At 40.7% G+C, this 15298-nt stretch overlaps 1 protein-coding gene across 1 annotated transcript in view; it reads left to right on the top strand.

Annotated features, from left to right (window-relative positions):
- MGAT4A (alpha-1,3-mannosyl-glycoprotein 4-beta-N-acetylglucosaminyltransferase A) overlaps nt 1-14942 on the top strand; it is a 117046-nt gene extending 102104 nt beyond the window's left edge. The window contains exons 12-16 of the mRNA XM_017871810.1: nt 1524-1556; nt 2827-2905; nt 4163-4229; nt 13454-13566; nt 13694-14942. Of these exons, the coding sequence (XP_017727299.1) occupies nt 1524-1556; nt 2827-2905; nt 4163-4229; nt 13454-13566; nt 13694-13720 (319 nt within the window). The 3' untranslated portion in view covers nt 13721-14942. The remainder of the gene's footprint in view (nt 1-1523; nt 1557-2826; nt 2906-4162; nt 4230-13453; nt 13567-13693) is intronic.
- Nucleotides 14943-15298: the final 356 nt, after the last annotated feature.

Genomic DNA, 15298 nt, shown 5'->3' with positions numbered 1-15298 from the left:
TTTTTTTTTTTTTTTTTTGAGACAGAGTCTCGCTCTGTTGCCTGGGCTGGAGTGCAATGGTGCGATGTAGCTCATTGCAAACTCTGCCTCCCGGGTTCAAGAGATTTTCCTGCCTCAGCCTCCCAAGTAACTGGGATTACAGGTGCCTGCCACACCTGGCTAATTTTTTTGTATTTTTAGTGGAGACGGGGTTTCACCATGTTGGCCAGGCTGGTCTCAAACTCCTGACCTCAGGTGATCCACCCATGTCGGCCTCCCAAAGTGTTGGGATTACAGGCGTGAGCCACTGCATCTGGCCTATTTTTAATTTAATAGTCATGATTTCTTCAGTCCTTCTTCAGGTTTGGGTGTGTTCCCCAGATTGGCGGTGGCATATTTAAAAGAACATAGTTCCCCACTCGGTGGTATTTCATTCTGTGTGTCCCGATGGGAGGGCCAATTTGATTTCTAGAACCCACCAGAAGTCATTGTCAGTAATTCTATTTAAGGTGGTCAGAAACAGTTTAGAGCTGTGATATGATGTTAATAATCTTCTTTTGTTACTCTCAACTGATTCCAAAGAGGAATTCAAGTTGTAAAAATGTTTTAAGCGATGGGAATACCACTGGAAGAACATACAGACATAGTTTTGAATGATATTTAGCACTTGCATGAGCATTTATTTGTTTTGCTGTTAAAGTTCATTTTTATACTATTAGTAATATTCTGCACTTTGAGATACTGTTTACCACTCAGAGAGCCAGCATGGAATTAGAAACAACATAGATGTCCGTTAGTATGTGTTTGGTTAAATAAAATGATATTGCCACACAGTGGAATGCTGTAAACAGTCATCAAAAATAATGACATAGATTAACATGTATTGGCATGAAAACTCTTTTAGATATGCATTAAGTGGGGTAAAAAGCAAATTTTATAACTTTATAGAATATCGTTATCATTTTATAGATTATAGCATTCTATGTGTATAGGATTCTAGAATATATAGCATTCTGTATAGAGAGTATAGAATTATAGATTATAGAAGGATTTTTTGAAATAAAGCAACATTTTACATATATTATGTACATAGAACAAATCTGTAAAATATCTATTAAACTGTTAGTAGAGGTGAGATAACAGGGACGATTTCATTTGACTTGATACATTTATTTTGTGTGCTTTTTCCCTCAACAATTGATTTCTTTTTTTTTTTTTAGTAGAGATGGGATTTCCCCATGTTGGTCAGGCTGGTCTTGAACTCCTGACCTCAGGTGATCTGCCCACCTCGGCCTCCCAAAGTGCTGAGATTACAGGCGTGAGCCACCATGCCTGGCCAACAATCAATTTCTTTTTCTTAGTCTTTGACTTTTGAGAAAGTATAGATTCACATGCAGCTGTAAGAAGTAAAACTGAGACGTCCTGTGTACCTATCACCCCACTTGCCCAAGGGTAGCATCTTGCAGGCCGTGGTTTTGACACCACTGTATCAAGATAAGGACTGTTTCTATCACCCCAAGAATTCCCATGTTACCCTTTTACAGCCACATCTACCGTCCCGCAGCTGTAACTGTATGGTAACCACACTGTGACTGGCTGAGCATTTTGAATGTGCAGGGGACTTTTTGTCAGTTCTCCTGAACTGATTGGAGCAGTCATCTGAGGTAGATGGGACTATCTGCGTTACAGAAGAAACTCAGGTGCAGAAAGCTGAGGAAAAGCGTGAAAGGTGAAAATTCCAGTAAGTGAGAGACCCAGGATTTGGACCCAGGTCTTTCTGGCTCCTAAGCCTACACTTTTAACCATGCAACTGAACTAAAGTTAGGATTAGGTTCCGACATACTTTGCATATCTTGCCTAGTTTCCACCCTTCCCCACACACTGACACGTACGCGTACTTACTAGTTTGTTTGCAGAGTATCAAAACAGGATTATACTCATACCCACAGAGTATTTTAGATCTGTCACCATGTATTGATAATTAATCATTCTTCAAATGTTTTAATATTGATATTCAGATATTTTAAGAGGTTAATTTACTTTTCGTATACTTATATTAAAGTTATTTGTATTGGATAGAACTAGTCTTTGTTTCTTTTATTATTATGATTTATTACTATTATTATTATTATTTAGAGATGAGTTCTTGCTCTGTTACCTAGGCTGGAGTGCAGTGGCACAGTCATGGCTCACAGTAGCCTAGACCTTCCAGGCTAAGCTCAAGCAATCCTCTCACCTTAGCTTCCTGAGTAGCTGGGACTGCAGGTACATACCACCATGCCTGGCTAATTTTTTTTTTTTTTGTAGTGACAAGGTCTCACTATGTTGCCCAGGCTGATCTTGAACCCCTGGCCTCAAGTGGTCCTCCTGCCTCGGCCTCCCAAAGTGCTGGGATTACAGGTGTAAGTCACCACGCCCAGCCTAGAACTGGTCTTTGGACATGTCATGACTACCGGTTGTCCTAGTAAAGTTGTTTTCTGATACAAGATACAACAGTATTACATAGGTGTTATAATTTTGACTCTTCCTGGAAGAGGTTTAAAGCATTATAGACAGTGACATAAAACTGTCATCCTTTTTGAAAATGTCTAGGTACATTATTAGGTTAAGCAGCAAACATAATTGTTTCTGACAGAAGGAATGAACTAGGGGTCATGCTCTGAAGTCTTTAAGTCCCCTACAACCTTTCAGAACACGTACTGTGCAGTAACTACAAGCTCTGTCATTGTCTACTTTGCTTGCTTAGAGTCTTGTCCAGAAAAGTTGACTCTAAGGTAAGCTCATTTTTTTGAATCTTTGTAAAATCTAGCCCGACTTGTGTTTTTATCTGGATGTTTGTATTTTCAGTTATTTGTTCCATAGCGGCAACCAAGAACATCCTGGAGACATTCTGCTAAACACAACTGTGGAAGTTTTGCCTTTTAAGGTATGACTGCTTTTTCCTCTTACCTTTCCCTAACAACTATACTAGTAGACTTAGCTTGAAGCTTTTCTTGTTTTTAAGGGCAAAGAAAATTCTCATGATTTGCAGGACTCAGTGGTGAATAATACTAATTTTTTTGAAATATGAAGCACTTTTATATTTGACGACTGCATTTGACACATTCATAGAAACAGCCTTCATTTTATCTTGGAAAATAACAGGCTGACCTGGTGGCTCACATCTGTAATCCCAGCACTTTGGGAGGCTGAGACAGGTGGATCACTTGAGGTCAGGACTTCAAAACCAGTCTGGCCAACATGGCAAAACCCATCTCTACTAAAAATACAAAACTTAGGCAGGCATCGTGGCATTTGCCTGTAGTCCCAGCTACTCGGGAGGCTGAGGCATGAGAATCACTTGAACCTGGGAGGTGGAGGTTGTAAATAATATGAACGTTTCTACTATGAAAAGAAATGAATCGTTTTGTTTGTTTTTTGTTTTGTTTTGTTTTTTTCTTAGACAGAGTCTCACTCTGTCGCCAGGCTGGAGTACAGTGGTGTAATATTGGCTCACTGCAACCTCCACCTCCCAGGTTCAAGTGATTCTCCTGCCTCAGCCTCCCAGGTAGCTGGGACCATAGGCACGTGCCACTACGCCCAGCTAATTTTTGCATTTTTAGTAGAGATTGGGTTTCACCATGTTGGCCAGGATGGTCTCGCTCTCCTGACCTCGTGATCCACCTGCCTCGGCCTCCCAAAGTGCTGGGATTACAGGTGTGAGCCACTGCGCCTGGCCTGAATCATCGTTTTCTTTAGTGTTTACTTGCTGTTTGTATTTTGAGTCCCAAATTCTATGTATTTTTAATACCTGTTTGTTAATACACAATTTAATTTATTGGTCTCTATGGAATCCTTAGATTTCTTTCAAGTTAACTATAACTTTCAAGTTAACTGTTTCAAGTTAACTGTTAACTTTCAAGTTAACAGTTCTTCTATAGTTTTAATAGAAAATACTGTTCTATGTAATTGATTTAATGTTTCATTTCCAACCACCAATATATTATATACAGATTCAAATGATGGCTTAAGAAAACACCTTTTATTATTAATATAATATGTTTTTTAAAGTTCAAGACTGAGATGATATTTCTCTTTTTAGGGATAGCTGTGTTACAAATGCCACTTCATCTATATTAAGATATATTGATAACTTAGATTAAATAGAATTATTTTTGAAATTAATGCTTTTGTTTTATCGTAGAGTGAAGGTTTGGAAATAAGCAAAGAAACCAAAGACAAACGATTGGAAGATGGTTATTTCCGAATAGGTAATATCTACTTTAGTAAATGGCTTTTATTTTTGTGGACTTACTCCTAAAGTACTTTTAAGTTCTTTTCAGATGTTAAGCATCTTGAGGATTACAGTTACCAGTGTCCTCCAGGGTTTTATGTGTGCTGTGTTGTAGTACTTGCTTTTATTATTTGACCCAAGTAGGATTTCATATCACAGATTGGTTCACTCGCTGGTCGTTCTCCCTCCTTCCGCTCCATCTGCCATGCTCTTGTTGATGCTTCCTGATAGTCTGCCTGCACTGCCTTCTACTGGATGGGCTTAGCTCCTCTCCGGTCTCAGCTCACATGACAGGCCAGGATCTGTGCTTCAGGCTTCAGGCCCCTTCCCCCGTCTCCAGCATCACACCTGTGTTGAGATGTCCACTGACATAGCCTTATACCTGGCGGCCACATAGCCGCCTACCACGAGCATCTGTGACACCCACATTTCTGTATTGGTCACCAGTTTTTGCTGACCCTATCCATCTAGTCGCCTAAGCCTAACCTTGGGAGGCACCCTGAAGACCGCCCTCTTCTTACTGTCCATTAGCACAAATCTGTCCGTTTTTCATCTGAAAGCCTTGAGTCACCCTGTCTGTGAGGGGCAGTCTGCCCTGTGCCTCCGATTCAGAGCCAGGGGAGGGACTGCATCTTGCTGTGGCTTTCCTGTGGCTCTCTAGAGCCACTGCAGTTACTTTTCTAAAATGTAACTAGAATCCTGAGACCTTTTCGTTATCCGATCCCTTAGCTCCCACCCACCTTCACGTCTGTGACTTTCGCTCGCTCGTTCTCTCCAGCCCTGAGACTTGCTCCTCTGATGAAGGCCCCACACTCTCCGCGCAGCCACATCTCTAGCCATTTTCTCTGCCTGAAATGTTTGGTCAATTATTTTTCCTTCTAATAAATGCTTTTTCACCTTTAATCTGCCCATTTAGTGGCCCCTCTTCCCTGCTCTTCAGACCCCACGTGGGCGCCTTTGCTGTGTGATTGTGTCGTTCCTTAGCTCCGTCCTGTGTGCTCCCCCTGGAGAGGGAGGGGCCGTGTCTCTCCTGCATGTCCTGTAGTTAACAGGGCCTGTCACTTGTAGACACAGACTCAATAAATAACTGTACATTTCCTTTTGCTTAAAACAAATGAATGCTTCTCTTAGTATTAGGCAAGAGCGAATATTGCTAAATTGATATTGTAGGTCTATAGGATAGATAACATTTTTAAGCCCTTTCTAGAGCGGTTCTACCTTTGGTGGGTGTCATTCAGCCATTGCTAAAAGGCTTGCACAATAACCCTGGCTACTTTCTTTATAGTTTTGGTGGATGAATGATTTTTATATTTGGGCTGTATCTTAGCCCATCTCTAGAAATATACACAAAATCAGCTGAGTATCCAAGACATTTATTACCCCATTACCTGTCACTTATTAAATTTCTGAGAATAGTGTGTTCTAGATTGCGAAAGTAGCATGGGAAATAGAGACATCTATATTAAATATCTCTATAGTAATTTGAAGAAAACGATCATCTAAAATATCAACTCATGTTCTTAGAACGAGAAGAGAACTTCTGGATCATCAGCCTGGGACCTTGTGTCATCAAACAGAACTAAAGAGCAGCTGATCTTTTTTCAACTGAATGTAGAAAATTCTGCTTCCTTTAGAAGTCTTTGTTAACGGAATTGTGTGTGAGGAGCTTCCTTGACCCTCTAGGTAGCAAAACAATTATAACTGGTGAAAATTTTTTTAAAAAACTGTTTTAAATCTGTGAAAATTGTCCTAAGGGCTTGCAGCAAATGGAGGAACATTTATTCATGAGAATCTCCCAGATCTCAGGGAGGGAACCAGGACCAGCCTCATCACCCACACCACCCCAGCTCAGGGAGACAGAAGCTCTGCGCTGTGCAGGTACAGCCTGGACTGTACCTGGACTCTCCTGCCAGCTTCTAGTCTAGGGCTGTGGCATCTCCCCAGGAAGGTCAGGCTGCCAGCATCTGTCCTTACCCCCAATTCTGTTGCAGAAGCTCTGTTCCAGACAAGAGCAGCTGATGAATCTGGGCAGAAGTCTGCCCCAGGCACAGCAGGGTGAGAATACTTGGCCCTGATCACCGATGCCCCAGCTCGCTGCCCCAGTCCAGCAGCAGAAACCAGCCAAGAAAACCAAGGACTTGGCTGGGCACAGTGGTTCACGCCTGTAATCTCAGTACTTTGGAAGGCCAAGGTAGGCGGATCACCAGCTCAAGAGTTTGAGACCAGCCTGGCCAACATGGTGAAACGTATCTGTAGTAAAAATACAAAAATTAGCCAGGTGTGGTGGTACATGCCTGTAGTTCCAGCTACTTGGTAGGCTGAGGCTGGAGAATCGCTTGAACCCAACCCAGGAGGTGGAGGTTGCAGTGAGCCAAGATTGCACCATTGCCTTCCAGCCTGGGCGACTCTGTCTCAAACAAAACAAAACAAGACAAAAACCAAGGGCTACTGCCACGACCAGTGCTCTGATCCTAAAGCAAGGTGTCACTCCAAGAGCAGGGGCTGCTGTCCTTGCCAAGGACCCAGAGCAGTGGTGCAGAGATTCCGCCCAATGGAGAGGCAGGTCAGAAGAACAGAGAGCTCTGTAGTTCTCCCTAAAGAGGGATGACTTACTTGAACCAGAATGTAGGGCAGTTCAAGCCTAAGGGTGCTGCGGAATACACTGGAAATTTTAGTGTTAAGCAATTAGAGATGGTAGCTACACTTAAGCAATTAGAGATAGTAGCTACAGAGAGGAAATCTGATCCCAGTGGAAGGTTTAACAGGGAGAACTAGGGAAAGAGATGCTAGTAAGAGCCTTCTTGGAGTGCAAACAAGCTGCTGTTGAAACAGGAAAAGTTCCCTCATCCGCCTTTCAGGGCGTGTCTGGGGGTGTGGCTTGTTTCTTTGGTACCCTGCTGCTCAAACCCCTAGGGGAGCATGCAGAAGGGCTGCTGTGAGGCTCTGACCCCAGGGCAGTGTCTAGGGCTGAATGTTTACAGCTCCGAGGCCCCAGTGTGTGCGTGTTACAGGGTGCTTTTTTAGTTTAGCTGTCCATAGGTGGCTTGTGTTTGTTAGCTCAATGGAGACCCCCTGCCTTTGTTTTTTTTTTTTTTTGAGACAGTCTCTCCCTCTGCCGCCCAGGCTGGAGTGCAGTGGTGCCATCCTGGTTCACTGCAACCTCCACCTCCTGGGTTCAAGCGATTCTCCTGCTTCAGCCTCTCGAGTAGCTGGGATTACAGGCACGTGCCACCACCCCTGGCTAATTTTTTGAATTTTTGGTAGAGGTGGGGTTTCACCATGCTGGCCAGGCTTGTCTCCAGCTCCTGACCTCGTGATCCACCCGCCTCGGCCGCCCAAAGTGCTGGGATTACAGGCGTGAGCGACCGTACCCGGCCATTAGACCCTCTGCCTTATCACAAGGACAGAGGCTTTCTGTATCCCAGGGTTTCTTGCCTTGTTGTACCTGAAGAATTGGATCACTCGTGGGCTTGGAGAAGGAGTGCCAGGTTTTATTGAGTGGAAGTAGCGCTCGGCAGATGGGAGAGCCAGAAGGGAGACCATTTTGCCCTGGAGTCGGGCTGCTCAGTGGCCTAGGCTCTCCTCCGACTGCCCCAGCCACATTCTGCGTCTTTCCGCCTGTTGATGGCCCGACGGTATCCGCGGGTGTGCTCTTCTGCCCGCGTGCTCCCTTCCCCTCTACGTCCAGCCGCTTGTGTGCCTGCCTGCTAGGGTCTCGGGGCTTTTGTAGGCACATATAGGGGCGTGGCAGGCCAGGGTGGTCTTGGGAAATGCAACATTTGGGCAGGAAGACAGAAATACCTGTCCTCACCTAGGTTGGTGGGTGCAGGCCCGAGGGTGGAGCTCCAGCCAGGGCTCATGCCCTTCTCTACCCAGCACTTCCCTGTTGCACTTCCCTATCGCACTTCCCTATCGCCAAGACTGGCCCTGGAGAGGGGCTTGAATTTAAATTGGATCAGACTGGGTAGCAACCTAGGCATGAAGGCATTGGCAAGAACAGTAGACCATCAGCTGGCCATCAGTGGAGAGCCGAGGGTTGATGGGGTGGGGGTTAGAAGAGAAGAGCGTGATAGCTAAGAATGTCTTGTGGAAGAAATACTAGTTCTATTTCAGTGGGTTAAAGCTGTGAGACGGCAGAAGAACCTTCTGCAGAGACCCAGTGGGAGAAGGAAAGGGCCACTGCTCAGGCATGGCAGGCAGAGGGGAGCCACGAATGTAGCCTTGGCCGTCCCTATCAGTGCCAGGAGTGTGGGTTCCAGTCATTCTGGTAATTTCCGGAAGTCTTGAGTCTTCTTCCCTTTTCTTCCCTCTCCTACCCAGCGCTTCTGAGAGGCAGTTCCTGTAATGATTTGTGTCCCTTCCGGAGTATTCTTTGCATAAATAACAGTATCTGGATATGTTCTCTAAGAACAACGCATCATCACACACAAATGATATGCTCTATAACCCACTTTTACATCTCTTTTTCATGGAACAAAATGCCTGTGAAATACGGAACATGAACTTGAAATGTTTTAATAGTGATAATATGCTGAGTACCCGTATCCACCCTCCAGCTTAAGATGTGCCAATTCAGCTGTCCGCCCCTAATAGCTTCTCTTCTCCTTCAATACCTGAATTTTATGGTTATCATTTCCATTTTTACTACGTATGGAATATATTCCTAAGCAATGCACGGTGGGATTTTGCCTGTTTTCACATTCGATATAAATATCTTTCTGTAGTCTACAATTTGGTTTCTTCCCCCTCACAATTGTGAGATTCATCCATGTGGGGGTGTGGGTTTACGACTCATTCTTTTTCACTCCTGTATGGATGGATTCTGTGGATAGCACAATCTGTTCTCTGTTTGGTCATAAAGTTTGTGTCCATGTTTTTGCCGTAATAAACACGGCTGCTTTGAACACTTACGCACATGTATGAGAGTTTCTCTACAATATAGACTTAGGAAGAGAAGCAAATCTTCAATTGCATTATCTTCAACTGTTTCTTCTTTATTTATTTATTTATTTATTTATTTATTTATTTATTTATTTATTTAGAGATGGAGTCTTGCTCTGTCGCCCAGGATGGAGTGCAGTGGCACAATCTTGGCTGACTGCATCCTCTGCCTCCTGGGTTCAAGCTTTTCTCTCCACCTCAGCCTCCCGAGTAGCTGGGATTACAGGCACAAGCCACCATGCCTGACTTAATTTTTGTATTTTTAGTAGGGACGGGGTTTCACCGTGTTGGCCAGGCTGGTCTCGAACTCCTGACCTCAGATAATCCACCTGCCTCAGCCTCCCAAAGTGCCGGGATTACAGGTGTAAGCAACTGTGCCTGGCTTATTCTTTTTATTTTTTTTTCAGTCATTTAATTGGCTGCCTAGAATTCCCTTGTATCAGCATATTGTAATTTATTTGGCCAGGCTCCTAGTGATGGATACCTAGGTTGTTTGCAATCTTTTACTGCAGTGTATATACTGTTCTTATACGTGGGAGACGACAGATTGCTGGGTGAGAGTGTTTTGATGAAGCTAGTTATCATTTGGTAATCATTTTTCTAATTAAATGAACTCATCAGGTGACAGTATTCAGTGTCACATTGGTTAAAATGTTCCAAGTTTTGCAATATTTTTAAGCTCTGAATCCCCTGTGCAATTCAATATTCAATAATAATTTTTGGTAGCACCTACCTGCTACCCCAGTCCAGCACCAAGTATGGACAGACTTCTATGAAATAAGTTTATTAATGATTTTTGAATAAAAGCATTACTTTGGAAGCTCATAGGTTCAACATTTACAATATAAATTAGTACAAGCCTGCTCTGCTGTGGTTTTTCAATCTGAATGTACCTTATCTTATCAATCTAATTACTCTGCTGTGAGACTGGATGGTGGATTGCATAATGTGACAGCATGTGATCAGCAAACTACGGCCCATGGGGCACATCTGGCCCTCCACGTGTTCTTGAATACTCTGTGATCTAAAAACATTTTTTAAGTCTTTTTCTTTTTTTATTTTAAATGGTTAAAAAAGTAAAAAGAATACATTGTGATATGTGAAAATTATATAAAATTCAAATTTCTGTGTCCATAAAGTTTTTTTGGAAGACAGCCATGCTCATTTTCTAATGTAGTGTGTGTGTGCTTCTGCTCTCCAACAGCAGAGATGAGTGAGTAGGTGCAGTAGAGATGAAGGTCATGCTCTCCTGGCTTCGCACTGCTGCTTAGAGTACTGCAAATCACAATGATGCATTTATAATTGGACAGTATTTTGAGAGCCACACATATCATGGCACTGTGACTTAAAAAAATTACAAGTACTTATCCATCCTCAAAGCAAGAAAAGTTATGGCTTTTAACACAGTAGAATGTGGGTTATTTTACAAAATTGTTGGCAAGTCATTGTAGTTATTGTACAGTTACGTGAGAGCTGTATGTTATTAGGCTAAATACAACGATATTCCCAACTCACAGGAAAGCAGTGGTCAGAAAAGTTGGAAAGTTTAGAATGGAATATCTCATCACAGCAGAATTTTTTCACTAAAAATACAAATGAGGCTGTTCCCAAAGTGATATTTCAAGTGGCTCATTTTTTAGCTAAGCAAGAAAAACCACTTACCAATCATGAGTTAATTAAATCATGTTTAGTAGCAGCAGCTGAGAAAGTAAACTTATTTAAGGATAGGAGGTTTTCAGCAATAACAATTGCTTGAAGACTTAAGGACATTGGGAGCAATATCAGTAGTCAAAAAGCAAAGCAGATTATTTTGAGTGTTTTTCTTGGCTCCTGAGGAGTTGATGGAGTTGTCACTGGTACTGCTCAATTGTTACTTGGAATCAATGCCAAGGTTGAAGAGACTGAAGAGTTGGCCCCTGTAAATAGTCAGTTTGGAACAACTACAGAGAAGAGTATTTTCACACAGGCTGAGAAAACACAAATTGAGTAAAACCTGAAGTAGAATCTGCTAAGATGTGCTACAACAAATGGTGGTAAATATATATATATGGAGAAGATGGCTTAGTTGCATTAATTTATAAAGCTTGAGAAAAATGTAAGGTATTTAAAGCCTATGGTTATTTATTTTATTATTCATCAGCCAGGTACTTTGCAGAAAAGATGTGAATGTGTCATATGTCATTGAACCAAAGTGTCAACAGTGAACCTTATTCACTCTCATGGACTTAGCCATCACAGATGCTGTGAATTTTTGTCAGAAATAGGAACTGAATATCCTGACTTGCCCTGCCACACAGCAGTTCAGTGGCTTAGCAGTGGTAAAGATTTACTGCAGTTTTTTTGAGTTCAGGACCAAGATTGAAATTTTTCCAAATGAGAACTTCGCTCAACTATTATCGCTTTGAAAATTCATTTTTCCTGGACTGGGCATGGTGGCTAATGCTTGTGATCCCAGCACTTTGGGAGGCCGAGGCAGGTGGATCACTTGAGGTCACAGGTCCAAGACCAGCCTGGCCAGCATGGTGAAACCCCATCGCTAATAAAGATACAAAAATTAGCCAGGTGTGGTGGCACACGCCTGTAATCCAAGCTTCTCGGGAGGCTGAGGTGGGAGGATCACTTGAACCTGGGAAGTGGAGGTTGTAGTAAGCTGAGATTGTGCCATCACACTCCAGCTTGGGTGACAGAGTGAGACTATCTCAAAGAAAAAAAAAGAAAATTAGTTTTTGCTGCACACTTAATATTGTTCTTGATTAATTCAACCTAAAATTACAAGACAAAATGGTGCTTATATGCAAAACTTACATTGCAGTAAAATCATTTTAATGACAGTTAACATTGGACTTGAAGTACCATCAAGCTCTTTATACATTTCTCATGCCGTCAAAAGTTAAAACAGGAAGCAAGATCTCCATCCCACACAAATTTATAGCAGATGCCCTTTCCAAGCTCCAGCTATAGTCCCAGCACTGGTTTTGGACCTCAATACAAATGAAAGAGAAATTTCCATATCTCAAAACCCATTTAATTGAGGAACTTCACCTAAATCTCAATTGAAAATTTTTCATCTGCAGTGTAATAATACACCAGAAGGCTAATAATATACCAAAAGGAAAATCGAATCAAATTCCATAAATGCCTCCCAAGGGATGCATGTGCCCCAGTAAAATCGTGTATTTGTGGATTGATACCAGTATTAGGCAGCACCTAGGCTGTGTGAAAGAACGTTTCAAAGATGTATATGAAATATCATTATAAATCAGCAATAACAAGGGAACATTTGCAGTCAGTTTTGATTATAGGGAACATTAACTTTGAACCTCAATTCAGTGAAATGTTATACTCCCGAAAGGAATTATGTTCTTCTCCTTGGTATACCTAGATTACCAAAAACTATATATTGTATTCAGTTATCATTATATATTGAATTTCCACCTCAGATTTGTGAAAATTTGTTTTCTCTCTTCCTGTATATATTACCCTACATAGTAATCTCAAACTTCCTCTTGGCCCACAAGGACTGTCCTTTATAGAAAAAGTTTACCAACCCTTGGCTTAAAGGAATTTGGCCCACGATGAACCATTTTCTTGTCACTTTTCTGACATTTTTTGGTTTTGTTTTAAGATGGATATTATTCCTTATAGAAAGAAAGGTGGTACAGAGTACATTACCTTGTCTGGTTCTTGGTCTTTATTTTTATAGGAGAGCCTATTTTAGCTTATCATTATAATGGAGTTTTATATTGAACTGTGTAGAGGAGGTGTTATTTCTTAATTCCTTCTAAATGTGCCTTTGGAAAGAATACACTTGTATTGAGTCCCTGCTCAAGGTAAACAACTGTGTGCATATTTAATTCACAAATCAAAATTTGTTATTGACTTAACATTCAAAGCAGTCAGAGTGCGTAATGGTACAGATTATATTTTGGTAAGATTTAGGTAAATCACAATTTACAAAAAACCTATAGGTTAAAACATTGTTGATGTAAGAACAAATATATTTTTGTTTTTTAATTTGTACTGAGAAAAAGTATAGCTCTGCCTAATTAAGTAAATTGTGAAGTTTTTAAATATGCACTTCTTCATGAAAACTATAAAAGCTGAACAAAAGTAGAAAGGCGGCGGAAAGAAATTACCCCTGCCCTGTCAAAAGACGTCGACTAGAAATATTTTGGTGTATTCCTTTCCTGCCTTTACTCAGTGATATTTTATGTTTGCTTATCTCAGCGTATCCAACAAGTATTGATTTTTATTTTGAAGGAAAATTTGAGAATGGTGTTGCAGAAGGAATGGTGGATCCAAGTCTCAATCCCATTTCAGCCTTTCGACTTTCAGTTATTCAGAATTCTGCTGTTTGGGCCATTCTTAATGAGGTAAGCATATATCAAATCAGTGAAACAGCTTAGAAACTACATTTTATTATGTTTTATTTTGTATTTAAGGCCTTTTGGAATTGAGAATTAACAGCTTTATCATACCTTTTATGATTTTGTATTTCAGATTCATATTAAAAAAGCCACCAACTGATCATCTGCTGAGAAACCAACACATTTTTTCCTGTGAATTTGTTAATTAAAGATAGTCAAGCATGTATCTTTTTTTTTTTATTTCTACTTGAACACTACCTCTTGTGAAATCTACTGTAGATAAGACAATTGTCATTTCCACTTGGAAAGTGAATCTCCCATAATAACTGTGTTCGTTTGAAACTAAGCTGTCCTCCGATTTTAGCTTGACTCAAACATTTTTCAATTATGACAGCCTGTTAATATGACTTGTACTATTTTGGTATTATACTAATACATAAGAGTTGTACATATTGTTACATTCCTTAAATTTGAGAAAAACTAATGTTGCATACATTTTATGAAGGGGGTACTTTTGAGGTTCACTTATTTTACTATTCTAGACCCTCTTTTATAGATTATCAGGGATTAATATAAATATATAAATATACATAAAAATGTTATGAATTAATTTATTAGAAAACAACTTAAGAAGTACATATTTTTGTGGCAAGTAGATTTTTGTTTGAATCGATACTTTTTTTTGAAAACCGGTTACCTTGCTTTTTTAAGTTCTTTCTATATTTTTCTTTGGAAATGCAAACATTACAAATCAATGCCATTTTTCAAATGCACTGCCATTTAAGATTGATTATAGATGGATTTCTTAACTGAAGTGCTTTTATAATCACAGTGACTGAACAAAATATTTTCAAAGACATTTGTCATTCCTTAAAGCCAAGATTTTAAAGACTAATGTCCTTCCTGAGGGTTACTTTACTATACTGTGTATGGTGTATAGCCACAGAAAGTCAGTCTGATAAATTTTCAATGTGTTAGTGTGATGCATTCAACCCAGATTATTGTAGACTTAACTTACTATATTTCCTCTGATATGTAAAATGACAAACTCTTCTTTCCTTTTTAATCTTTGTCTTTAATCCATGAATTAGGTGCATTATCTCCTGTTGATTCTTTTATATCTGCACTCATTTTATGAGTTCTGACAAATGTTTTCTAGGTGTTGTTATTGTATGAGTCATACTTGGTATAATTTTAAAGAAAAATTGTAATATTGTTTTTTGGCAAAATATATTAGTAGTAGTATATTTTCCAAAATGATTTCATTGTAGTATGAACTGATAAGTGAGTCCCGTGTCCAGGAGAGTGTATTTATTACTCTTAAACATGCAATTCCAAATGATATTACTGCTATAAACAAAGAATATTACCGGTCTCAGCAATCAGTGATCTTTATAAAAGTAGTTTTAAAAAATGATGAATTGTCGGCCAGGCGTGGTGGCTCACGCCTGTAATCCCAGCACTTTGGGAGGCTGAGGTGGGTGGATCACGAGGTCAGGAGATGGAGACCATCCTGGCTAACACGGTGAAACCCCGTCTCTACTAAAAATACAAAAAAAAAAAAAAAAAAAAATTAGCCGGGCGTGGTGGCGGGCGCCTGTAGTCCCAGCTACTCAGGAGGCTGAGGCAGGAGAATGGCGCGAACGCGGGAGGCGGAGCTGGCAGTGAGCAGAGATCGCGCCACTGCACTCCAGCCTGGGCAATGGAGCAAGACTCCATTTCAAAAAAAAAAAAGATG

Source organism: Rhinopithecus bieti, unplaced genomic scaffold (assembly GCF_001698545.2).
Source record: "Rhinopithecus bieti isolate Rb0 unplaced genomic scaffold, ASM169854v2 scaffold_6935, whole genome shotgun sequence".
In the NCBI taxonomy this organism is placed as follows: domain Eukaryota; kingdom Metazoa; phylum Chordata; class Mammalia; order Primates; family Cercopithecidae; genus Rhinopithecus; species Rhinopithecus bieti.
This window is presented reverse-complemented; position numbering and strand designations above follow the sequence as displayed.